At 41.6% G+C, this 26,151-nt stretch overlaps 1 protein-coding gene across 7 annotated transcripts in view; it reads right to left on the bottom strand.

Annotated features, from left to right (window-relative positions):
* kcnq5b (potassium voltage-gated channel, KQT-like subfamily, member 5b) overlaps window positions 1–25,945 on the bottom strand; it is a 129,495-nt gene extending 103,550 nt beyond the window's left edge. For 2 of the 7 annotated variants that reach the window (XM_019359496.2, XM_005470149.4), the window contains exon 1: window positions 24,391–25,940. In XM_019359496.2, the coding sequence (XP_019215041.1) occupies window positions 24,391–24,731 (341 nt within the window). In that variant the 5' untranslated portion in view covers window positions 24,732–25,940. Of the gene's footprint in view, window positions 1–24,390 lie in introns of all 7 variants that reach the window. The other 5 variants (XM_013277134.3, XM_005470148.4, XM_005470152.4 and 2 more) reach the window with 5 other exon arrangements.
* Between the last annotated feature and the right edge of the window lie 206 nt (window positions 25,946–26,151).

The following is a 26,151-nucleotide window of genomic DNA, read 5'->3' as shown; positions in this document are numbered from 1 at the left end:
TTTGTCTGTTCTTCTGTAAAACTAAGATTTATTTTTAGAATTAATATTTTGTTTCTAAGTGGAATTGACAATTTAGTCTGTTTTGTTTGTTCTATTTTGAAACTTAAACGCTTTAGCGGCTGCCTTTTGTGTAGTTTGCAATATTTGCCTTTATTTATCTGAAACTGAAGTCTCATGTTCCTTAAGTACATCTACCCTGTTGAACTTATTATGGGAAATAAATATTTTAATTAAAACAAGCTGCTGATTATTTCACATTTTACTTGTGAGCAACGGCACATTTAAATCTTACAAATATAGTTATTTGGCTTATATTGTGATCTATATCGTTATCGTCTGAAATGAAAAAAACATATCGTGATATGAAAAAATCTTATATCGCCCAGCTCTACTAAACATTTATACAAATTTCACTAAACAATGAAATAAATTTTACACATGTACTATATCCACAGAAATAAAAATATTATAGAAAAATTATATTTAACAGTCTGCACTTTGCACTTCTTTTTACTGCGATACAAACTTAAAGTACGTTTAAAAAGAACAAAGAAAACAAAACAGAAAAAAACAAAACAAATTCTATTATTCTAAGTACGGCCCACAGAGTGAGCGGCTGTGGCGCCATTTTAAAAAAAAAAACCCAAAACCCCAACAGTCTCTGGCCTGTGGCTGTAGTGAGAACGATGGAGAGGTGTGTGAACATTTTTAACATTATAGTTTTTTATTTTATTGTCATTTTCCACTTCTAATGAGCTGGACTTGCAATTTAAAATAGTGCTTTTTTGGTAAATGGTACTCTTTTACACTCACATTGATTCATACGCTGCTTTTCAACGATGCTTTTAAAAACCTTTGACCAATAGTCACTTAACATTGTGTGGAAAGAGGCATAGAAAAACTTCAGATCTTTGAAATAATTTTAAAAAACTAAAGAACTCTTTGCCTGTTGAAACAATTTCACATTTCTTTCAGTGGACATCAGAAAACATCACGTTTACATGTTTAATTCAATCTACAGCTAAATTAGTGAATTATGGAGACGAGATCCTTAGATCAGCTAGCTCCTTGGTTGTGATTAATAATTTTGTCCATAAAAATGATGAATAAAATTGATCCAGCCCTGGTGGAGTCAACACCTACAGCATCAAGAACGACTCTGAGGAACTCTGTAATTTGGGAGGGGCTCAGAGTAGAGCCTTCACACTGAAAGGAACCAGCTGAGGTGGTTCAGGCATCTCTCTAGGACGGCTCCTGAGGTATTTTCAGGTATGTACAGCTGGGAGGAGACCCTGGAGAGATTGTCCCTCAGAAGACCCCCCCGTAGGAGCTGCAGAGAGAGAGAGAGACAGGGCCTGGCATTTGTGCCTAACCTGTGCAGACTCACATTTGAAGCAGAAACGGATGGATGGATTTAGTAATGGTCGGAGCATCTACTTTATAAACCTAAAAGAATAAACTTTTTAACTGTATGACAACATCCATCTTTGAACTGTTGCTATGTTACTGTTGTTATTTTTTTAAAGTGCTAAAAAAAAATCATCCAGTTTCAACTGATTTTGACATAAAAGGAAAGCGCTGATGAAGGAGAACTTGAGTTCATCCGACAGGTCTGCGGGTCTGCTCGTCTGATCAAAGCTCTCAGATCTCTGCAGTTCTGCAGGGATTTTGAGCTTCATCTGATGATAGAAAGGCTGAACTGTGCTCTAAAGTTCCCACACATGCTCACATTGCAGCCCAAAGAATAGGTCTCTGACGGAGGTCCCGGAGGGAAGTCGGGCAGGTTGGCGGTTCAAGCAGACGGAGCAAGAGGCCGATGATCAGATGCCTCTAAGGACGAAGCAGCAGATGGTTGATGAGGAAGCTGCTTGGCATGCATTAACAGTCATCCAGGTGCACAGACAGAGAAAAGAGGCAAGAGTGATGTCTTTCATTTCTTCTGCTCAGGCACTCAATGTATGCATAAGCAGTGCAGTCTGTTCAGAAGTCATTATATTCTTCTATTCATGAGTAGGCAGGAGCTGAGATACAGGATTACAGACTCCCTCAGGTTAGGAGAATATATTCATTGTGACAGAGACGGTATGGTTAAACTGCTCGGGTGAGGTTACCGACAGCTTTACATTACCACTGCAGGAAGAGCACTTTCATGATCAAAAGAGCCAGAGCTTTACTGATTGGCTTTTAGCCAAATGTCATTTTAGAAAAAGTAAAAAAAACGAGTGTTTTTTTTAATTATTAGGTATAATTTACTGATTTCTTACCATTTCAAAAAAATCAGATTTTTTTTTTAAATCACACTGCTTATTTGTCCAAACAATAACCCAAACCGTATAAAACTGTGTCATATCTATATGTTCCAGCTCTACTTCTAGATGCAAATGCAATGCTTGTACAAACATTTGTGAAAGAACACGTCCTCCTAAAGAACCGACTGAAATTTAGGATGATTCCATTTCAACAAGTGACACTTTTTTCCTCCTACATATTCTATAATCAGATACAGCTGCATTAGCTGTAAGTGTAAGATTATTGCAAAGTGGGAGGGTTAAAAACAAAACAAACAAACAAAAAAAAACAGCCACTCAACCACAAAGTGCGAGACAATGTAAATTTAGAGAGCGGGGTCGCCGACTTCTGAGGCACATTGTGCACAGAAGTCACAACAGTCAGCTGACTCTGTAGCTGCAGAGCTCCAAACCTCCTCTGGCATTAACATCAGAATAAAAACTGTGCACCAGGAGCTTCATAGCGTGGGTGTCCACAGTCGAGCAGCTTGTGTCGGTATAATGAGGCACAGTACTTTTGTTTATATAATGTATTTTGCATGCAAGAATTGCACTAGTTATTAAACGGGTTACATTACTGCAGTGGCATGAAAATGTTAGATTTCCGATGAAGTGCAGTGGAGTGCAGGTTTAAGGATAAATTCATCTTTTTAGGTGCTTTTTTCATTTCAGGGCCAATCTAGACTGGCTGTTTTCTGTGATAAGCTGACCAAGATGCTAGCTGTAGCTTAGCTTAAATGATTTGATATCAAGGATGCATTCCCATGCTTTTCCAACTTTACTACAGGAATGTCCTCAACACAGGAGTGACATCACTCTCTGTTCCGGCATCCGAGTTCCGAGACAAAAGGAACACAACAATAATCTTCTACTAATGAATTTCCTGTCAGTGATTAATTACATTCATTAAATTAGTCTAGCAACATGTTGTGTATTATAATGCAGTTTAACGTTTTCATTTTGAACCAAGCATGGCTGACTGTTTAGTCTAGCCTAAATAATTAATTGTGTAATCTGCTACCAATTTATTTTCTGTCAAATGATGACTACTTTTAAATTTGCATTCCAACTTGTAAAAAAAAAAAAAAAAAGCATAAAATTCAAGGTTTTAGTCAATTATTAGAAGAATACTCAAGTTCCTTACTTTTTGAAAATTTAGACATAGAACTAATTACTGATCCTGAGTGGATTTAATATTCTTTCCCCTCACCCCAACCGCTCGCAGCAGATGGCCCCGCCCCTCCCTGAGCCTGGTTCTGCCGGGGGTTTCTTCCTGTTAAACAGGAGGGTTTTTTTCCCCCACTGTCACCAAGGTGCTTGTTCATAGGAGGTCGTTTGAGTGTTGGGATTTTCTCTGTAGGGCCTTTATCTTACACTATAAAGCACATTGAGGCGACTGTTGTTGTGGTTTAGAGCTATATAAATAAAACTGATTGAATTGAATCTTTTGACGAAATCTGTTGATCGACTGATCAAATCCTGCTAAGCAGGCAGTAGGTGCACTTACAGTATTGTGTAGATATTGACAGAAACTTGGGAGCCTATGACCTTAATCCATTATGTTTCTCTAAATTAGATGTTAACAACGAACGTACAAACAGCCTTTCTACATCTCCAAAAGTTGAATCTGTTCATCTGGACGTAGCGTTTTGTGGTCATGGGAATTTGCATAATTATGATTAAGGAACTGACCTCACAGCCCATTGTTCCTTCAGTGGGCTGGTTTCAGTCATTATGCAAATGTACTGTTTATAAGGTTTGGGGAAACCTGCAGTCAGCTGAGACTGAAGAAGTCACTTGGATGAGTGACGAAACGTTTCTCCCACCAAACGCTACGTCCAGATGAACAGATTCAACTTTTGGAGATTTACTTTCCTGGATGATTGAGAATGCATCAAGAAGCCTTTCTACAGTGAACAGAAAAACATCACCAGTGTTCACCAGAACATGATACTGGCTGCAGTCAGAACTGGAAGATTTTTGTGAATGGCATGTTGTGCAGGACAGAGGCATAAAAACAAGTTAAGCCAGACTCTGGCAAACACGCTTGCCACAGTCACAAAGGAACAGAACTGGTCAAAACATCCTAAGAAGTTCTCTGTAATCGCACGTCAAAACAAGGCTAGGGGAAAAAATTCAATTCAATTAGTAACACAAGCAACACACAAAAAAAGAAGAGTTTCAAGAGAAAGAACTGGGACAATGTGGGATTTTAATTCATGCCAGCTGGGAGGGAGCTTTTTCTATTTTCCACTGTGCGAAGGTTTCATTTGGCTCAATGGTTGTTTTTCAAAGGGCAAACAGCCATCCTGAAACCAGAATAGACGTGTGAAGACGCGATGTTTTGGGTTCAGTAAAGACTATGATACGTCACATCTGACAGCAAACCTGTCACCGTCCTCGAGGTTACATAAAGGACATGCTGACCTTATTTTGTGGCTCAACAAAGACACACGAGCTGATTCCTACAGGCAGGATGACCAAGGCAATCATATTACCCTTTAATTTGTCAGATTTGTTTTTTCCCATTCATGGAGACACTCCACTCAGTGTATAAACTGAAGATAAAAATTAAATCTTTTATTTGCCATTTGTACACATACAGCAGGTCTGGGTGCACAGGAACTCTTGTGCAGTGCTTAGAGTCAGCGTCAAATAAATAGAAAAATATATAGAAATATAAAACAAAGCGCACAGAGCTGAGAAACTAAATGCCATTATCAAGTAATTATCAAGTATAGAACAGAAGTTAATATATTACATGTCAATGACTGTGGTATGGGAAAATACTGCATGTTATTGAGATGACACTGAAATGTGTGTTGCACTGTTTAAATATACTAGTCTGAGGAAAATGAGAAAAATGTGGGGATAAATACATTTCTGGCTCTGAGAAAGGCCTCTGAGCTTTTTCTTTTTCCATGTGAGCACCCTGCTGCCCTCCAGCATCATGGAGGACTGATGCTTTTAGCAATGAGAGGCTGTAACAGCACCACAGTTCAGATTCAAGAGAGCAAGTTTAAAGGTAAAGTGTGTAAAATCTGGCTGTTGAATGCGGCCCGTTAATTAACTCAAGGCTCGACCTGCAGTTTGACCTTACTTTAAATCTTGATTTTATTAACCAACAACATCTCTACAAATATTTTTAGTCACGCTCTGTTGGCTTTAACTTCAGACTGTATATAACTGAGGATGACATGTCAAAAACAGCAGAGCAAATATGGCAGAAATGGGCACTGCCATCTTGCATTGGTGATAATGCATGACGCAATCTAGGCCCCGCCTCCTGCCTGCCACATATGTGAACACACACACCACTCAACTCCCACACAGCCCATATTAAAGGTGTACTATTACCAAACATGAGTGCAACATTTCTTGCTTCACTTTTGTTGCATCAGATGTGATGCAAGTTATTTTTGAGAGATTTACAACAGAGTCAGAAACAGCAGAGTCCCTGACTGATGATGGAGACAGACAATCAGCGCGTTTCTAAACTTTCTCTGATCCAAAGAGCCCAAAACTTATTTTGACCTTATAGACTGGGGTGTGCTTCTCCTGTGGGAGTTTCTTAAGTGATATTCAAATGTGCCTGTATTATATGACAAGAACACATATTTGTGTGTTGATTTTCAGAACAAATCTGTTCTGGTCTGAAAAGGGAAACTGATTCTTAATGGCCAGCAGGGGGCAACTGTCGGCGTTGCAAAAATGGGTCTGATTATACAGAAGTCTGTGAAAAGTCTGATCAGTTTCAGGTCTTATTGAATAAGGTGTTATGAATATTTTGGAAATGATGGTCCCATCTGTAGTAAAATATGTAATAAAAATGTAATAAAGGTGTTTCCACCTCGTTATTGAAAAGTAGTAACTATGGTTTAAATAAAACAAAGTCCTCTTTAAATGAAGACAAGAAGCCAAAAGAAGTTTGTGTGGAAACCAAAGTTCCAGCTTTGTGAAAACACTCGCTCCATCTGGAGCTAAAGGGTGGAGGTGAGTTTATCACCACCACGACAAACACAAACACACACGAGACTTGATGAGTTTAAGAATCCATTAAAGATGTAAACATTCAGCACTTTGACAAAAACTGCGCTTCAAGCCTTCAAAGTCTGATTATGAAACGCTTGCTTAGCTTTTGTCATTCCAGGCGGTTTTGAAGCAGTCGACCAAGTACACTTCTCCTTAATCAAAACAGGAAACTGCTAAGAGTCGAGAGTGTTGCACAAATGACGGAGTCTTTAATTTCAATTTCCCGCAAAATAGAAAGTGAGTAAAGCCACCGAGAGCACATGGGAGCTCAAATATGCAGAGCTCATAGTTTGAGGACTAGATCTAAATATAAGTTATGAATAAAATCTCTCATTAAAATATATTTAATTCTCCTATAAAACCAATAACGACGCTTGGTTTTCCGTCTCCCTGCAAACTGCCAAGAGCAATAATTCTATTTCACAATCCTCACCGCCGCAGCCAGGCTAAAATATAAATTACTTTGACAAATATTTTTCCAAAAACCTCAGTAGCCATATGTAGAACTGAGCTCCGGTGGCAGGGCAGGAGCATGACTTAATCACTGATGGAGATTCCAACAGGGAGCTGAAACCCAGAGGACTTGGATGAACTAAGAATATACAGTGATCTGTCAGACTTTGGGGTGAACACTGCAGACCAAGCCTTGCAGCTTACAATGCATAAAGCACACAAAAACGGGCGACACAGCCTCTGTCAACACCTCTTTTCATATATGATATGCGATCGGACGACCGTACTCTGCACTAATCTTTTCTCTCTGCAGTCAAGTCGTCCTATTAAAAGCCCGGCTTGGTAACATGACCCATGTGGAGCAGTCATTTCAGTCACTCTTGTTATTCCAACAGGCAGCTGTTGTATGTTCCTCCTCAGCTTGATTCCCCAAATCCGAAGCCCCCTCTTCCCCACAGCCCCATGAGCTGGCATGCTGCGGGGTCAGGCTTATTTTGTAAAGACAAACACTTAGGAGCTGATTTGTCGAGCGACAGGCAGACACGATTTGGCAAACAAAAGCTAGGAGCAGGATCGTAAGTGACATTTACGCTGCCCTCTGGGATTCGTTGTGATCGAGGCACCCAGCCTTATTCTTGATTCGAAGCAGGAACCATTTGACCCTGCTTTTCAGATGGTTACGTAGTACGTAGAAACTTTGAACCCGTGTGGCCTCATCCTCCCTTATTGTGTGAAACCCTGATTGAAAATGACACACCAGCTGGTCACACATGGGGGATTATCATTGCTCTGACTCTGTCACACTCACTCGTTCCCTTCGTACCTCTCAAAGTGGGCCTACCAGTAGCACACACACACAGAGTCCAGTTTTAGCTACCTATGTGATCGTATCTCCTTGTCTACAGCTTCTGTCAGAGCTCGTAAAGAGAGAAGGAACCGGGCCAGAGTAAACACAGCACGGTTTAAGAGAGAGGCCAACCTTCAGCTTTGATGAAGAGGTGAGAACAACAACAAGTATCACTTTACTCATGCGGCTCAATAAACATGGAAAAATCTGTCTTGGTGTTGCATGAGGCGTATAACAAATGTGCAAATGATTAGAAGCATTTTAAGGGGTTCAGTTATGGGGCAAAGGTGAAAAAATAGTTTGGGAAATATGACTATTCTCCATCCTGCCAAGAGCTGGATGAGAAGACGGAGGCTGAGGCACTAATGTCCACACGATAAATATGAAGCAGCAGCCAGCGGTGATTAGCTCCAGCGGTTCATTCATGTGGAGCAGTTTCTGTGTTTCACACAAAAAATATCCCATTCACACAAGCTCATCAGAATAAAAGAAAAGAAGAGAAAAAGAACAAGAGCACGTCAAAGCAGCAAGCAACAACATATCCCAGAGCCATGTTGGCCAATCGACATCAAAAGCCCCAAACTGTTTTTCCCTGCGTCGACATGTCGGCACAACAATCTGAGGTTATTAATATTTCACACAGGAAGAGTTTTTACTAAAGGTTTGCTGCAGTTTTCCTGCATCAGTGGATGTTTAGATTTAGTTTAAACGACTGCTTCAGCAGTGCATTTTTCATGTATACATGATCACAGTAACAGTAACAATTTTGTGTGATGTATAAAAATTATCGAATCTATTATCTGTACCATTAGTGATTTTTTTCACCTCTGACAGCGACTGATCTGCTTCTCTTTTTTACCCTCCTTTCATTGTAGCACCATCAAGGTCATTTCATTGTACTTTGAATGAATGGATGATTGAATGAATGCCTCACTGACATTCAGTAATCATGCATTTCTGCACCTACTCTGGCAGGCTAAATGCAAAGAAATTCTTCTCAGGCGACAAGCCATTTAGTACCATTTGACTGTGTTTGAATTTAAAGTGTCACTGTCAATAAATGGCAAACAGAGCAAGCCCCGCCCCCCCAGTAAAAAAATAAATATAACAGGCTGAAAACCCTGAATCCCAACGAATGAATGAGCTTCATGTTTTCCGGATGTGTCCGTCTCTTGCACTTTGAGGATGCGTTCAGCCATTTTGAACCCATAAAATGCCAAATCTTATCAAATTTCCTAGAAACGTCTCTGTCGACACAAGCATTAGTGTATTTTATCACAGTATATATTGTTATCGCTTAGTTTACAGCTAATAAAACATGTTTGCATGTTTGTGTATTGAAATATAATTAAATTGAATAGAAGTGCACTGCCTCTCCCGAGTATTTATGCGACTGCTGCATATTGTGTGCGGATTTGCTCCTTTTTCCTTTTAAAAGCATCACGTTCATATCCGTCATTGTTCCACTTCATCAGCGTTTCCTTTTTGGCGCCGCAGTTCGCCGGTGTTTGGAATAATAGGCATCATTATTCGAGTGCCATCTTTTCTCTGACATTTTAAGTCATTTTGCTTTTTCTAATTCACCTGCAATTAGGGCCGCGCTGGAGCTCTTTATTTGGCCCTTATTGTGATGAAAGCACAATACATTTTAAATATACTGTACACGCAATTGCATTATGAAGGCCTGGTTTGCTGCAGCTGTAGGAGCTGATGTAACACTCGGCACACACGCTGCAAACGCTGCACACACACCACCAGAAGCCTTGAGGAAGAAAAAGAGGGATTAGATGAAGAAGACTTTTATGTCCGAGGCATGTATGCAATCGCTTCCTCTTTTAGCCCCCAACCCCCATCTAACACTCACACTCCGCTCTATCTACATGACAGAGGACTTCCCCTGAGGTGACCTCTGCAGCCAACTCATCACTAATGTGTTCTGACAAGTCGGCTCCAAGAAAGTGCTAACAGAGCAATGTAATGGTTAAAACCACCCCGGCTCTCATTCATACCTCAGCACTTTAACCTCAGCGCTCTAACCTGGCTGACTCTGTCTACTTTTGTGAGGACAAATAGAAGATGACATCAGACAGGCAGTGGCTGTGTGGGCTTGTGAGCCACAGATAAGTTTGAGGAGCTCTCATTGGTTTATAAAGACTTTGTGGGAGGGGCATAATGATGAGAAAAATTGAGGTTGACCAGAAAATATGTTGAAAAAACATCTGAAACTTGTGACTTGGAAGAATAAACGGAAGAACATTGAAAGAACTTACTAACTTCTGATAATCTGTATGACAAAAGTGATCGGAGCCACAGACTGTATGTAAAAAGATGGATGAGGCCAACATCGAGCCATCGCAACATCACTCTGATGGTCTAAATGTTTCACCTGCCTCCATTATTTGAGTCAGAACTTTTTCTTTATTTTTAAATACTTTAGGATACAACACAAGGCAGCGAAATTCAATAGACTCATCTAACATATGCAATCATATATTCTGCATATGATAACTGAGGAGGGAAAAATACATTTGTTGTAGTGTTATTATTTATTAGTCAAATCCAGTTAAACAGGCAGGAGATCCTGTTCATGCATGTTTAATCAAAAATACTGACATTTGTTACTAGTGTATGATATATTATAGTCTAACCCCAAACGTTTACCCATATTTATCTTGTGATAATGGAGTTTTAACTGTTGGAAGATTCTGTACAAACTAAACTCTGTTAAAGTTTTTTAATTTCACAAGTGTGCAGCTGTTAATGCTTTCATGCACTTGAGGATAAAAGCTGCAGCACTTAAACACTAGCGAATGATTTATTCATGCCTTCTAAAACCATACAGCTGGAAATCTTCAAGATTTTTGGTTCAGGATTTTTTGTGTAAGAATAGATAAGATGAGGAAATCTGGTGCATTACACAAAAAAATGAACGGAAAGGGAAGCATGAACACACAGAAATAGGTCATTTTGTTGCCATGCAATCGAGGAAAGTTTAAATCTGCAGCGCATTTCACTTTTTGTGCAACACAAAAGATTCTTGTAGAAGAATTACAGCAGTGGGAAGTAATGAAATCACCACCACACAGTTACCAAAATGTCTTTTCCCTCTGTTGTTATTTCTCTGCTTCTCTTTGACCTCTTCCCTTTACACTCTGTGGTGATGGTGGGAGCAAATGAGGCACAGACTTGCTACCCAGCTGCAGTATTGACCCTCTGGGTAAGACAGGAAGGTCTCTGGCCTGTTACCCACATGCAGTACTACCAGGTTCGTGCCAAGCACAGAGCCAGGGGCGTGGCCCGGTGCTGCATCTCGCTGACGTGCTGCCATTCACCCACTGGGACCAATCTTCAGCTTCTACGCTCGCCCTGGTTTGACTGTTGAAGCCACCTACGTCACTCAAACTCGGGTGCTATATTTAGCCACATGTCTTTCCTAAGGCATTTCAGTCTGTGGGTCTTTTTTGGCATTTGCAGCAACATCAGTTAAAGTTGTGCAGTCTTTAATATAATAAAGTGACATATGCGTGAATGACTTTTATCTTTTGCAAATTAAGATATAAAAATGTGAAAAGGCCACTTCCAGGATTCAAATTCTGCTCTTTATTTTAAGTGAGAACGCAGGGAGCTGAAATCCATAAATCCATCCATCGCTGCTGCACTTACCTATGTCTACAAGCCAACAAATAGCAATGAGATACCAGCACAAGGCGAGATGAGATGTGGAAGCTGACATCTTTGATATGCATCACACACAGCTCTTATCACAAATAAGCTAAGAAGGACATGTCATCAGTCTTAAGCCATGATTCAGCAGGTATCACCATTGTGCAGGCACAGGAAAAACGTGCAGACTACATACATCAAACTTGACGCCTGACCTGTGTGTAACATTTGTCCGAGCACAGTTGAGACTACAGTTAACTGATAAAACTGCTGAAATTATGTGTCCACGCACCTGAGGAGAACCACACAGACACATCAGGAAAGAGAGAAGCCAGGAGGAAAGTTAGATGAACTCTGAACAAAGAAACTCAAGTCAGGAAGTAAAAACACAGCAAGTCATGAAGAAGAAAAAAAAGAAGCCTTCAAAATAAAACAGGAAGTAAGTGAAAGACAAAAAATAACAAAGACAGAGGGAAACAAGGGAGCAAAAGCTAGAATAACAACAAAGGAAAAACTAAACTCATGACAGATACTAGGGTGTGGGACAGAGGGAAGGGGTTAAAGTGCACTTGTGCCTCTATAATGCATACTGTGCAGCCAAAAACAAAGATATGCTTATGGTACACACACATCAGGGAGCTTATTTCCTACTTCCAGCATGAAGAGAGAAGAGAGAGCCTCGTTCACATACAGCGATGAATGATTCAGCCTGCTGTAATTGGTGACCATGCGTTTATCATATAAGCTGAAGAGCCAAAAAACTGAATCCACTCATAACACGTGCCTGGATCTTTTTACTAATATCTTTACAAATATCTAGTGCTGGTTGGAGAATTGGCTGTATTAACGGTTCCTACAGGTACATAACAAACACTAAAACTAGCTGATACACAACTAAATATAACACGGTGGGCGACCGCGGCACCGTGTGGGCCGCCTGTACAGCTGGGTCACAGCCATCGTACGAACACAGGTAGGAGAATTTACTCTTCGTTTTCGCTCGTTGGAACCCACCCAGCACATCCTTTCAGCTTTCATCCATCCATTTCTTTATAAAATCCCTCTTGAACAAGCTCAAGAAGGCAGCATCAGTTTCTATGGCAACACATAAGTGCCCAAAATTGCCCTTTTCACTTTGGGATTTCTCTGACACTTTGACGGCTGGCTGGTGTTTTTGCTTATCTAAAAACATATTAGGAGGCCGGACGCGTGTTTGTGCGTGCGTTTCGTATCAAGCCTATTCTGAAGCACATTGGCTGTCAGCAGATAAACCCAGTTATTAGGCCTCAGTCCGCTTGTGTCACACTCCACATCAGATGAACTGCTACACGCAGAAATTAGTCAAGTGGCGTGCCACCTCCGTACCCCTCCAGGCAAGCATCTGCCAACACATTTCTGATTAACAGTTAGACATCAGGGAGGACTAAAACTGCAATAAAAATAGGCTAAAAGGGAGGGCGGGGCCATAGAAGATCATACTCGCTCCTCTCTTTGTTTGTGTTAAAGACCAGTCTCTCACGGGGCCAACAAAAGCCCTCTGATGACAAAAAGGCAAACAAATAGCATTGTCAGGGGAGAGAGATGAAGACTGAAGTGATGTCGATCCAACACTGGTACCCCACTCACCAGTCATTCTGATAGAACTGTGAGTACAGGATTTTCTTCTTGGAAGAGAGTGAAGTTTGACGTCCCTCCCATTGTCACGCTGACAATAGGGGTGAGGTCACATAAGAGCAGGAGGAAACAGCTGGAAACCACTGGAAGTAATGCAGTGCGAAGGGTATGAGGGAAAGGGGAGCTAACACAGAGAGCTGCATGAAAAAGGAGCTTCTACACTAAAAGTGACTCATTCACGCAGATTGGAACCTGTGAAATGACTGGCTGGGACAATCAACCACAAAAACACCTTCCTATCAGGGAGTGAGACACAAGGGGCAACTAGGTGGAAAACCCCCTCACCCACGATGGCAGGCTCACTTCGTTTGCCATTTTTCAGAGAGGGGAAGCCAGACGGTAATGGTGTCTACTAGTTATTTGGTTTTGCAAATGTCAAGACTTTCAAGATGTCACCGGAATGAAACTCCCGACATCTCGACCGTAGGCTGTGGGAGGCGTTGGAGCGAGGCGGCGTTCAAAGGAAGCAAACAGGTGCCGTTTAGCTAAATGATGTTTCTCTTCACCAAGGTACAATACCCACAACGCATGTGTGCAGGCGTGTCCTGTGACAAGGCCTGTCTTTGTCTTTAGAAAGGCAGCCCCCGACAATAGAGAAAGGGGAACTCCCTCTGAGTAAACTGAGGTTAGAAACATGAAACCTGCAGCAGGCAATTTCCATCGGCCACGACCATCCTCCGATTGGCACCAAACAGGCACAGTGATTTACATATACATAGATACTATACAACAGCACAGTCTGAGGGCAGCTCATGAAACAGTCATGATATCTAATGTGTCATGTCATGTCTACTGAGTCGTGTCCATGTACACAAAGTGAATATTTTCCAGTTTTAAATGGTGAAAAAGTCAACATCGGCAGTTTTTGTGTTGGAGCAGCGAGAACACGATACAAGGATTTCCAACTAAGACATAATACAAAAACACTAAAGTACCATTTATGACACAACTGGGGCAAAAAAACCCCAAACTATTAAGAGGAATTCTTTATATAGATTAGAACAATACAAAACAATGTCATTAATAACGGAGAATAATAAAGTTCTGTCAGACTCAAAATCAAGCTCTTTATGATAACTCATACAGGACTGAGAGGACATGAGGGCAGTCTAGGTGAATTTAGTAAAAGGCACATGAGGAAGTAGGAAATTACAACATATATATAAAATGCAACAATTCTGTTTAGCCTTCATAAGAAAACTCTATAGTTGAAGAAACACCCTGAAAGTTAAAAACTACTGATAATCCATTATCTAGGAAAATAAAACTGAATGTGTCACAGCGATGAGGAGCGCCTTTGCAAGAAAAACAAAGCCAATTATAGCCACATTAATCATCTCATTACGATCCAATGTTTGGATGAAAAGCTCAGGTTCTGGCATTCATGCGGTGTTACTCTGACATATACAATCCACTTTTGCACTGTTATAGACCAACGACAACCGCCTACAGCAATAGCACGCCCTGACAAACGTGTGCATTATGTCTTCTGAGGATAATACATCCCACCACTGTGGCAAAAATATTTGGGAACAGCTCAAAAAAAAAAAAAAGATCCCAACATGCTTCTCGAATTCAAATGCAATTTGATCAAAGTTTCACCGGTTAACACAAAGAAACTAAACCTCGTGCTCACTTGGTCACGACAAATGTGAATATTACATAGCGGCAACTCGCAATCCATTATTACTGTATTACACTGATGAGGACTTGTGACCTGACTGCTTGGACCTATTCTGCCTGTATAAAGGCAGCCTACGTGTTATCAGACAGGTGGTTTTAATCTTGTGGCCAACTAATCTATTCCTGGCCTCAGAGCTCTTTATTCATCGGAAACATAAGTTTAAAAATCACATTTGACACACTGTTGGAGTCTTCAGTTTCTTCGACAGCATGAACACAGGAGGTGTAGGTTACTTTGCTTATATGCCGTGCTGTAAATAGTCACTGCATCTTCCTTTTAAAGTAATCAGAGGCCCTTTTTAAAAGTGAAACAAAATATTTATGACGACTGACAAACACGAACCAGCTCAAAGATGTGCAGGTTGTGAGAGTAAGTTGGTCTGTGGTTGATCCGTGTCAAACGGTGCTCGAGAAACAGCCTTGACGCCGCACACGTTTAGATGAAGCGTGCCTAAAACACCATGCAAAAGTTACTGCGTGCTTTGAAAAACGACAGCAATGATGGTTTAACATATGCAAAGCAGCCACCCATCGAACACCAGAAAACCGCTATAAACAAACTATCACAGAAACTGTTTAGCCCCCGTTCCACTCATGAACCCGCCTCCTTCTCGTCAAAGCATCTGAAGATAAATTCACACCATAAACCTTCTTGACAGGGACGTCTGCTTCTCACGTTCACAGTGTCAGTGTGAGGCAGCCACCATCTGAGTAAAGACATCACACCTCTGGTTTATGTCACCACACAGATCATGCCGACCGGCTACTCTTCACATACGCTGATGCATACAGGTCGGCTGTGCTTACTAGTGCTTTATGCTGAAAGTTTCTTTCCACTGAGTTACTGAAAAGGTGACAAATTGCCTCAAAGTGTGCAAAATACCCCAATATGCTGCGAAGGTTAAGCAAATGTATAACATACACAGCAGAGTGCAAACCTCTCAAAATGATAACAAAAAGGAGGCTTAGAGGCAACAGAGATATTTCTAAGTGAGAATTTAAAAAGGTGGGTAATAAATGACAGCTCAAAATATAATACATAACAGCAGTGGGATTTAGAGCAGCCTCTGACTAGTCATTTAGATGTCTACTAAACATTTTATTGTGTCTGTTGGCTTCACAGGCCCAATAACCTAAGCCTATCAAACACAGCTTTCAGGATGAGCCAGCATCCTTTACTGCAGTCCATAAATCCAAGTATTTCTAACAATAAACCGACTGATAGATATTTAACAAGTGAGAGCAGCAAGTTCATATCGCGACTCCGTGCACCCCGTATGTTCGACGTGCCAGCTCAGAAACCTGAGGCGGAGAAACGCCATAGCATTTCCCCTCCGTGTTTTCCTGCCGCTGAACATACTTGGAAGGATAAGAGCTTGTTAATGCAGAGGTGAGATGAATGGCAGCACTGTGTACGCGTGTGCACGAGCAGGAGAGGGGGCCGGCTCGGACACCGCGACCGGCTCAGTACAGCACAAAGGCGGGCTCAGTGCTGCAGCTGTCGCAAAAATGTATCCAGCAGACATCCAGCTGTGGTTCCCAACCTTTTCATCTAATGTACCTCCACAGTCAGCTTCATCATCAACGCCTCCGATGCTCTACTGTACTCGTTTAAACTCGTTTTATACCAGATCTGGACTACTATGATCCAGATCTACTTGTCAGTCATTCATTTATTCTACCTGCTACTCTATTAAACAATGATGCAATTCATTTTTATTTAACCACCGCATGTAGCTATTTACTTTGTACTGCTTGCAAACAGTTTAACTATTTCTCGTATTTTTATCAACCTATTGTAACTAACATAACAAGTTAATTAACCAATTTAACCAACTAGAAGAGTTCACAATAAAAGTTGCTTCAAGGTGCTTTTTATTTTTAAGGTTAGGACAATAATAAAGAGGAAACTGCAAGGATTAAATGACACCCTATAAGCAAGTACCTGGCGACAGTGGGAAGGAAAAACTCCCATTTAACAGGAAGAAACCTGTTAGCGAAAAAAGATACACTGTGATTTTATAATAGCAATAGTTATGAGCTATCATAAAAAGATTAGCTTTAATAGCTATATCATGTTCAGTTTACAGTTATAATAATCACCTAACAATTGAAACAATTTTACATATTTTTAGCAACTTCCACAAAAAGTCCAAACAATCACACAACAATTTAAAATGTTGACTCGTTAAGCTTATCTAACGATTTCATTCTAGAATACGTGACGAAGTTGAGCTTGATGCTGTTTTCATAGAGTAATGTCACCTGGGGGAATTTGTGTTATAGAGTGGGACAGAAGTGAAGCATCAAACCAATGAGGCTGTGTTGTGTGGGCATGTCAGAGGATAACTGAATGCTGCGCGAGCGCGCTCATGAGCACGTTTACTCTACTGACCTGTTCCTATTGTGTCGGTTCAGACGAAGCTGATAAGGAAAAGAGCAAAAAGAGGGGTTTTTTTTACTGGCTCCTGAAAGCCGTGGATGATGAAACAGAACTTTTCTGAGTTATCTAAACAGTGACAGCAAAGCTTGGCTATAGGCTACTCAACACAAGAGTAAGAAATGCTGCTTTTTTGCACCACATGAAGCAAGACCTCAATTTAACTAAGATGCAGTCAATAAAAATGATGTTCAAAAGAGGATCTTCTGCAGATTTTAGAAATAAAATAAAGAGAACCTATTTTTACACCGAAACAATGTGTTATGTGAAACCAATCATGAATATGAGGCTCTCTAAAGGCACGCTCTGCTTACATAAGCCTTTAAACAAGACTCAAACCCATCTATTCAGTACATATTTTATATGAAAATCTGGGCATGAAATGGTTTACATATGGATTACAGCCATCATTTAAAGCTGTAGCGATACCCTATTTAAACTGTGCAGAATTAGCTTATTTGGCTGAATGGATCAGAGCTCATGACAGTCGGGATCAGTTTCTTCTCTACATCGCTCAGTGTTATTGTAAATCCGCCCCCTTTTGATTTTAATCAGTTGGTAATAAGGAAGTGATGCAAACGAACACAGCACCATTTCAAATCTTGAACTATACCTGCGACATAAGGGAGCCATTTTTGAGATGAGGACTTTGATCTAACCTTCGTAGCATTTCTGCAAAAATTAGATGCTAACGAAACAAACAGAACAGATGCTAAAACAGTGAAGACCAGTGAGAGAACTGTAAATGCTCAAATTAACTCATTAAAATGTTATTCAAATAGCAAAAATTCACAACAGTCATCTCAAGGTGTTTCCTATTATAATGTAAAGAGAGAGAGAGAGCGAGTATGTCTGATGCAACAATCAGACATGCATGCTTCCCATTAGGAGACTATTAGCAGGCACCTGGTGATGGTGGGAAGGAAGAACTTCCTTTCAACAGGAAGAGTGGGTGAGAGGTGAGGAGAAAGAGACAACAGAAAAGTGAAGCATAAAGAGCATAAAGAAAAACAAGCAGACAAAAGAAACTACCAGAAAAAACTAACAAGCAACCTCCTCGGAATTGCCAACAAACGCAGATCTCTTCCTCTTCACCTGAAGCCTCATCTCCCGAAATCAAGACCAGGCTCTAAAATTACACCATGCAGCCCTCCTATCTGAGTACAGCTCAAGACAAGCTGGCTATAACAACAACAACAGCTAGTCGCGAGCTAACGCTGTGCCTGCTAATGTTAGGTCTGAATGTCCGATGAGCTTCGCTGAATTATTGACTCGCATCAGACTCCTTTCACTAGTTTTACACCCTCCAGAGTAAATATGCACGGACGCCTCACACCCGGCATTTTGACAGCTGAGGTAAACAGACTGACATCCTAGACTTACTTCAGACGAACGGCCAGAGCGTTGAGGTGACTCAGGAGTTAAAATGTAAGATATTGCAAAAATATTTAACTGAAACTTATAGTTTTTTAAAATTCCTGAAGTGTTGATATTAATAGAATACTTTAAAATATAGAGTGTAGAGAAATGTTTTTTTATGTTTGTTTAACACAGCCAATAGAAGAACCCATCTGAAGCCATTACGGAGTACAGAGGGTTAACTGTCAAGAAAATGGATGTTACTTAGTTACACCAACTAATTAAGTAGTTAACTAATTAGCAAGTATTTGACTCTATGTGTTTCACTTCTACAGTTACAGTTTTTACAGCTTTTCAACAAGGCTTTCAACAGTTAGCTGGCTACATATCACGTCACTGTCACATCCAAATATGACCCCTTCTGGCTACAAAAGCATTCCAACCATGCTTCAAAACGCAGCGGGGTCCGTCTTTTATATACAGTCTATTATTGAAGCACATGTCCACAATAGAGTCTCACAGAGAACCTTTAAAAACAGAGATTATCTATAATCTTTTTGAGCTTACATACTGATTGTTGTTTTTACTCTGTAACACAACATGAATTCAGCTTTTTCCTCCATATCGCAGCTTTCTGCCAACCTCCGTGATCATAGCTCTCCCGCTCCCCGGTGATAAAAGCTATAGGAGTGTTTTGCGGGTGGCCCGTGGAGAGCAAACACGTCTCAGCTGTAATGTCAGGAATGCAAAGCTACAAAAATATTTAGTGAAGCGGCAGACAAGATAATGTCCTTAAAGTCCTCCATAATGTTACATACCATTTTTAACAATAAAAAGTTTTTCATTTTCAGATATCACATGACCCTACCAACTGCACTGAGTCCTTCTTACCGAGAGCCTTTCATTCATGATTACAATAATTATGCTTCTTGCATAAGAAAATTAAAAACCAGACACTGTTAAAAATAAGCTTGTACTGGAGTTTAACAATATATATGCCTGTCTTCGTTGTTTTCATTTCACATCACAAAGCAGCACAGCAGGCGGGAAAACACCCTGTTCTTAACTGAGATTATGGAAATTTGCTGTTTGCCTCAGGGACCATTCTGGTGTCGAGTATCATGTGAACGTGTCTGTGTGTCTGGTGATTAGTTCGCAGAAACCCTCCAAAGGGTTTCCACACAAACGTTTGGTTTAATCTACGACTGGAATGAATTTTAATAGAAACAGAATTTTTCAGCCATGGTTATATTTCAGCATAACCGTGAAAGGATAATACTTGGAATTTATTCCAAGATTAGATGATGTTATCACTTTATTTCATGTTTCTGATGGTATTAGTCTATCACTAACCTATAATACAATTATCTATAGTACCTCATTGTTTTCACATTATTAACAGCATACTGGGATTTTTATTCCTAACATTGTACTGTAACTTTTTTCTCCTGCCCCACAATGCTCAGTTTCAGACAGTTTTGTTTCTAGTCTTGACTCTGACGTCAGAGAGAGGGGATATCCCTTAATGATCATGGCAAGCATGTGAGCACAGAAGCCACACCCACCTTTCATTCTAATCTCTTGTGTATGAACGGCAGCCAGTCAGATGAATGTCTGCTGAAACAGACCCTTCCTTTCAAAGGGGAGGAGCTTAAATGGTTTAGTTCAGACAGGGGATGAACTAAAGGCAGCAGCAAGACCCACTTTAAGGCAGGTGTGAAATTTGAAATGTGAACCATGCAAATTTATTCTAGCAGAGTTAACAAGGAACTATGGGGGTAAATGAGCAGAAAAAGGCACATTAAATGTTTTCCAACTGTTAGGCTTTTCAGCCCCCAAGTACACGATACTCAGATAATACTCCAGACCATTACCTGGTTGTTGCTTACATGATAGAAATCACCTCTTTATTATCAAACTCTTACAATATTACCAAGCTAACCCAAAGTGCTACCATTTGTGTTTCGGGTACACCGTGTGCAAAACCTGCATGTGAACTAACCACCTTCTCCTAAGGGTGCCCAACATGCAAGGCTTTTCTTTGAAAATTAGGTACTTATTGGGTTACTAAAACACATTTAAACCACCAGTTTCACCAAATAATTGGATTATGAAAATGTGAAAGGGACCCCAAAGCAAAATATCACCTTGCTGCTTCTTTCAATTTCAGTTAATTTCAGGTTTTCTCGTCCAGTTGAGCCAACTCTCCCCTAGACACCAGCCAGTGAGTGCTCCGATTACTGAGCTCTGATTTAAAGATAGATTGATTAATACGCTTGCAGTGCTTTTAATGGTGAACCACAGTTAGGTCTGACATCGGATGGACATGGATGTCATCTTATTTCAAAGATAACAACTGTGACGGTGACACGCTCAGCTCCAACAACTGTCCTATCAGCAGACCCGGATAACTTTCAAGGCCACTAACCATCACAGCTCCATTCATCACAGTACAGGAGAGACAGCAAAGGGCCGAGTGAGAGTTCACTCCTCCTCCTCCCGCATCTCCAGTTCAAGCTTGCTGCCGCAGGAATGAAAGAAAAGCATTCAGTAACTTCCAGGCCACCCGACCATGCGTTCCTAATGTTCTAGAGCGCCGATGTGAGGAGTCCGAAGATCCCTGTGGGCGTGCGTGACTAACTCACTTTCATAAGATATGTAAATTAGCAGTTTTCAGTCAAGCTTTTAACAAAAACAGCAAACTAAACCATATCGACTGGTGTCTGACGTCTAAGCTATGGCTCCAATAAAGGGGAATATGGAAGGTCAGCATAGAGCTGGATGGCTTATAAAGTACTGGGGCTGAAGTGATGGCACTTTCATGCTAAAAATAAATATAGAGCAAGTGTAATTCAAAAGTTTTAAATCTGTATTTTAGAAAAAAATAAAAATTCTGGTTCCCAGAAAAAAAATGTTGCCCATGACGCAGTTTACATGAAAGGGTGTAAAACAAACCCTCACCCCTGATTGGTCATAAACACTAGATTCTCTATTTTGGTTGAAGCAAATCGTTGAATTTAGGCCTTTTAGTTAATATACAAACAAATCTGAATAGGAGGGATTGTTGGAGTAAAGGTCACAGAAACATTTAAAGCTTGGAAATATAGTGTTGAAAATTAGCTGGAATCACTTGCAGGGGTTAGTAAATCCATCCATGTCTCTATGTCGAATTCTACTTTAGTAAACTTTGACATCAAACTGCCTTAACAGTGCTTATCTTTGAGGTAACACAGAGCTGCTATTGTAGCTTGTTGTTGATGATTGTACTATCCAATTTTAACCCAACACTGCAGGGAGCAGATGTTGCTCCACAGAAAAGAGGCAAGGCTTGTACAGAGTGAGACGAGCCAGTGGCTCAGAAACAGCTTTTGTAGAAACTGAGAAAACTTATTGTCCCATTAGTTAGCCAGCTAACAAGCATGATAATTCAAACCATGTGTCAAAATCAAGGTTCACACCAAATCCAGCCCTTTGCAAATTTTGACCAATTTTGGTTTTTAATTAAATTTGGCCCTAGTTGTAGCTGTGGTCTGCAGAGTGATTCTTTCACCGTGTGCGAGCTGCACTAAATGGACAGCTGACAAGCTGCTCAACTTGCAGCTAGCTCGATTTGCATCAAAATGAAAAGGTGATGCTGAGACAACTTTACTGGGTGTAAACAGAGACCTCTGTACCTTTTTTTCCACAAGACAATTCCTGTTTTAAAAGAGCATAACTTGCATTGTTGCCAGCAGAGATATGGAGGCATTTCCAGGGAACTGAGCTTCTGTTCACTGTGAACTAAAGACAGGCATCCAATTACAGCAATATGCTTCTTCAGGCTCAATCTTAAAGTTTTGGTAATGTTAATTTTTTACGTGGAGCCGACTCCATGTCAGAGGGCAGATCTTTGCAGGCCATCTAACCAGGGTGCAGTGTCAAAAATGTGTCGAACAGCTTTTAATACAAGCATTCTTATTAATTTGATGCTGCTCCTGGTCATTTACCTGAGCCCCATGCCTGAGAGATAACAGAGATCATAATTTACAAAGAACGTCTTCTTAAGCCAAAAACATTTACAACTGTCTGTTGAAATCACAGTTTGTGCTTTAAATTGTACTTTTTTCTGACCACTGACATTTTTTCCACAGTTCTGTCTCTTGGTGGTGGGCTCAGTCGTCATTACCTTTTCTGTTCAAGCCAACTCTTCAGCCAGTCAGTATTCGAGGTGTGGATAAAACAGATGCACTGTCTTTGTTGGACTGTGCACATGTCCATCTCCATAGACTCTACAGTGGTTCAAATCTCATATCCTTCTAACCTCTGCACCGCCAAAAAGCTACACAAAGAGAAACCAATCGAATGGGGAAGATGGCTGCTCCTCCCTAACCCTGGTTCTGCTGGAAGCGTCTTCCTGTTAAAATGGAGATCTTCTTCCCCACGGCCTCCAAGTACTGCTCATCTGCTTATCTGATCATTGTGGTTTTCTCTAGTATTAGGTATTAAGAGCTTTACCTTACAGAGTAAAGCACCTTGAGATGGCTGGTTTTGTGAGCCAGTTCTAAGTAAAACTGAACTGAACTAATCAGAGGTTTATCCGTATATCTGAATGTTTTCTACAACTAGTTAGGTGGTTATAAACACCACACACAGTCGATCATACGAGTCCAAGGCCAACAGCTTCTTTGTTTGCTCCTCCAGTACAATGGCAGCTAATTCATGCAGCACTGTGAAAGGAGGCAGCACATCAAATGAAAAGATAGAGACGCACCTAAATATATCAAACCCAAAAATGTCATTCAGGCACATCTGTAACTCATTTAGTGTCTATTTTTTCATCTGTCTTCATAAATATTATGGGAAATCAGTTTTTTTGGTTTAAATTTTCAGTTGAGCTTCATCTCTATACTCCACTTAAAACTTCCTCCCTGATGTCCTTTCCTTGTTTTTTGTCACATGTGTACTGTTACAGTGGTGGATGCTCATATTAAATATGGCCAAAGTTTCACATCAATAGATCAGCATATGCTGAACGGAGAGGAGCTGAAGAAGCAAAGTTAAACATAAGATAAGTTGGGTTTTTTGAACAGTGAATCATGTGAAGCTCCAGTTGAGCCTCAGAACAAGAACATGAGGCTGGAAATGAGCAGAGTGCGTCCTCTTTAACCAACATGCTGCTGTACTGTAAATGCACAGTATTTATTAACAGGACCAACTCTGCAATAAGAAAAGGATCCGATTTCCATTTCTGCCTTTCATCACCGCGCACGACACATGAAATTTCGGTTTCACTGTCTAGGAAATTTTAAAACCGTTTTCAGTCCGCGAGTGTAATTTCTTTTAAAAGAATGCGACATGAAAGGTGCCGCCGCAGACCACAGCCTACACACGACACCAAGGGGAAAATCCTATGCGCTCATGAAGAATGCAATTTGACAGAGTAGCTTTAATGACGACTCAGAAAGAAAAGTGATCACTTGAGCTGTTTGCGTTGAGTGTAAACAGCTTCTGTCCACCCTTTGCAACTCCTCCCCTTAGTATACACACAACACACACACCAAAAAAAAAAAATGGTGCTTTGCAGTCAGCATGTGTCTCGACTTCCTTCCTCCCTCTCAGGAACAGTTATCACGCCACAACAACAAACAGTCGCACGCGGGAAATTAAATACAGCTGGCTGAGAAGCGAAGAAAGGCGCACAGCACGGCTGAAGATGTCCTAACCGTCGGGACCCTGAGATCCGGGTTTAACAGCACACATGAAACTCATAAATGCAAAAGTGACCTGTTAGTCTCACACTGAAGCTGCTTCATGTGCAAAAGCTGTGAATCTGACGCATGTCAGCCATCACATATCAAAAGTGCCCCAAACTGAATCAAGCTTTCTACCTGCAAACCTTCCCGCAGGGACCATCAACAGGTGTGCATCCTCGCATCACACAACACCGCACGCATATCATAACGTGAACTTACACAAACGCGTGGTAGATGAACGCCCACGCTCTCGGTCTTTCCAGCACGTTGTACAGGTAGTTCTGAAGCCGCCGGTAGCGCACGTTTCTCCGGCCGCTCTGGGTGCTGTATAAGAGCGGCTTCCCCAGCAGGCTGAGCCGGGCTCCCTGCTTCCCCCTCGCGTTGTCGGACCCGGTAGCACCTGCGGCGCTGGGGGCCGACAGCAAGCCGTCTCCCGCGTTGTTCATCATCTTTCCGCCGGACTCCACATCCTTCAAGCCGTAGCCTTCGGTACGGTGCCCCGGTGAGGTCCTCATCCAGAGCCCGGTGCCGCCTTCGTCTCCGCTGTGGTTCCGGGGCATGGCATCACCGAAGCGGGTGTCAAGTGAGCGCAGGTCTTTTCAAGCATGCGTCTCCCAACGCCGGTAGTCCCGCCGTGGACGAACAACAAACTGCACGTGCGACGGGCAGCCCACCAGAAGCCGAGCTGGGAGTGAGAGCAGCGCGCGGCGCACCGTGTGCCGTCACTCCTCTGACCGCCCTCTTTCTCGCTCCGCGTTTACACAACGGCTCCCGCGCGTGAAGGTATCCACGCCGCGTGTCCTGTGCTGGCTCGCACCAAAATCACAAGTTACAGATGTCACGAGGAGAGACGCCTCTCGCTTCACCGCCTGTTGCTTCCACGCACGCCTCCGCGTCCACGTGCAGAGGCGCATCAGAGCTGCCCTCGCGCGACAGCTTTATCTTTATCACACTTTATCGTCGCTGTGGCGATTCTGTCTCGCTTTTACATCCACGCTGTTTAAAGAAAGAAGCATCCACTCTGAACGAGTTGTTTTGTCTTCGCGCGCCAGGTCAGCTGCGGACATGCAAATGAGGAACCGTCGCTCCTGTGTAATTCGATTTCCTGAAGAAGTTCAAAATTACACCAGGTTGTTGGGGGGTTTTTAAAGTCTATCAGGTAACACGGGTTCTGCAGAATTTTCCACTTTCTGTGCTGGAAAAGTAACCGCAGAGGAAGGCGCAGTGAACATCTGCAGAAAGTATTACGGTGAAAACCGAAGAGGAGCGACTCTGTTGTTCTTTATTACACGTTTTTATGGTTTGTCTGATCACACTGGCACAGTAAAAGCTCTGGCATGTCACCCTGCTCTGTCATCTGCTGTCCTGCTGTCACCGCAACCACGTGGCACCAGAGACGCATAATTTCTCGGTTGAAGTGCATTTTGAACCTGTCACGCCGTCTGTTGTGTATCTGTCTCGGTGCTGCACTAACATAACAGCCCGACATAAACTCAGAGACGATTCTAAACTGCGGGGGTCCTGAGGCTGAATGGAATCAAACCGGCCTGTTGTTTCCTTTGTGTCACTGCAGCCACGCTGTACTCTGCTTTGTTAGAAAAAGTCATGTCAGTTACGCCTCGTGTGTGAACTTCCTCTTCTGTTCACAGTCACACAGGCTGAATATTCTTATAAGCTGGCCCCGGGGCCAAGAAGAGGCTCCCCCTCAGGAAACAGAGGAGAGAAACAGGGACTAAAAAGGGAGAACAGATTTCTCCTATATTGGTTTCCCTTCATTGGCTCCCTGTTAAATCCAGACTTGAATTCAACATCTTGCTCCTCACATACAAGGTCCCCATCTTACTGTATCACCCTATTAGAGCACTTCGCTCTCACACTGCAGGCTTACTTGTTGTTCCTAGAGTATTTAAAAGTAGAATGGGAGGCAGAGCTTTCAGTTTTCAGGCCCCTCTTCTGTTGAACCAGCTTCCAGTTTGGATT

Source organism: Oreochromis niloticus, linkage group LG6 (assembly GCF_001858045.2).
Source record: "Oreochromis niloticus isolate F11D_XX linkage group LG6, O_niloticus_UMD_NMBU, whole genome shotgun sequence".
Lineage (NCBI taxonomy): Eukaryota > Metazoa > Chordata > Actinopteri > Cichliformes > Cichlidae > Oreochromis > Oreochromis niloticus.
This window is presented reverse-complemented; position numbering and strand designations above follow the sequence as displayed.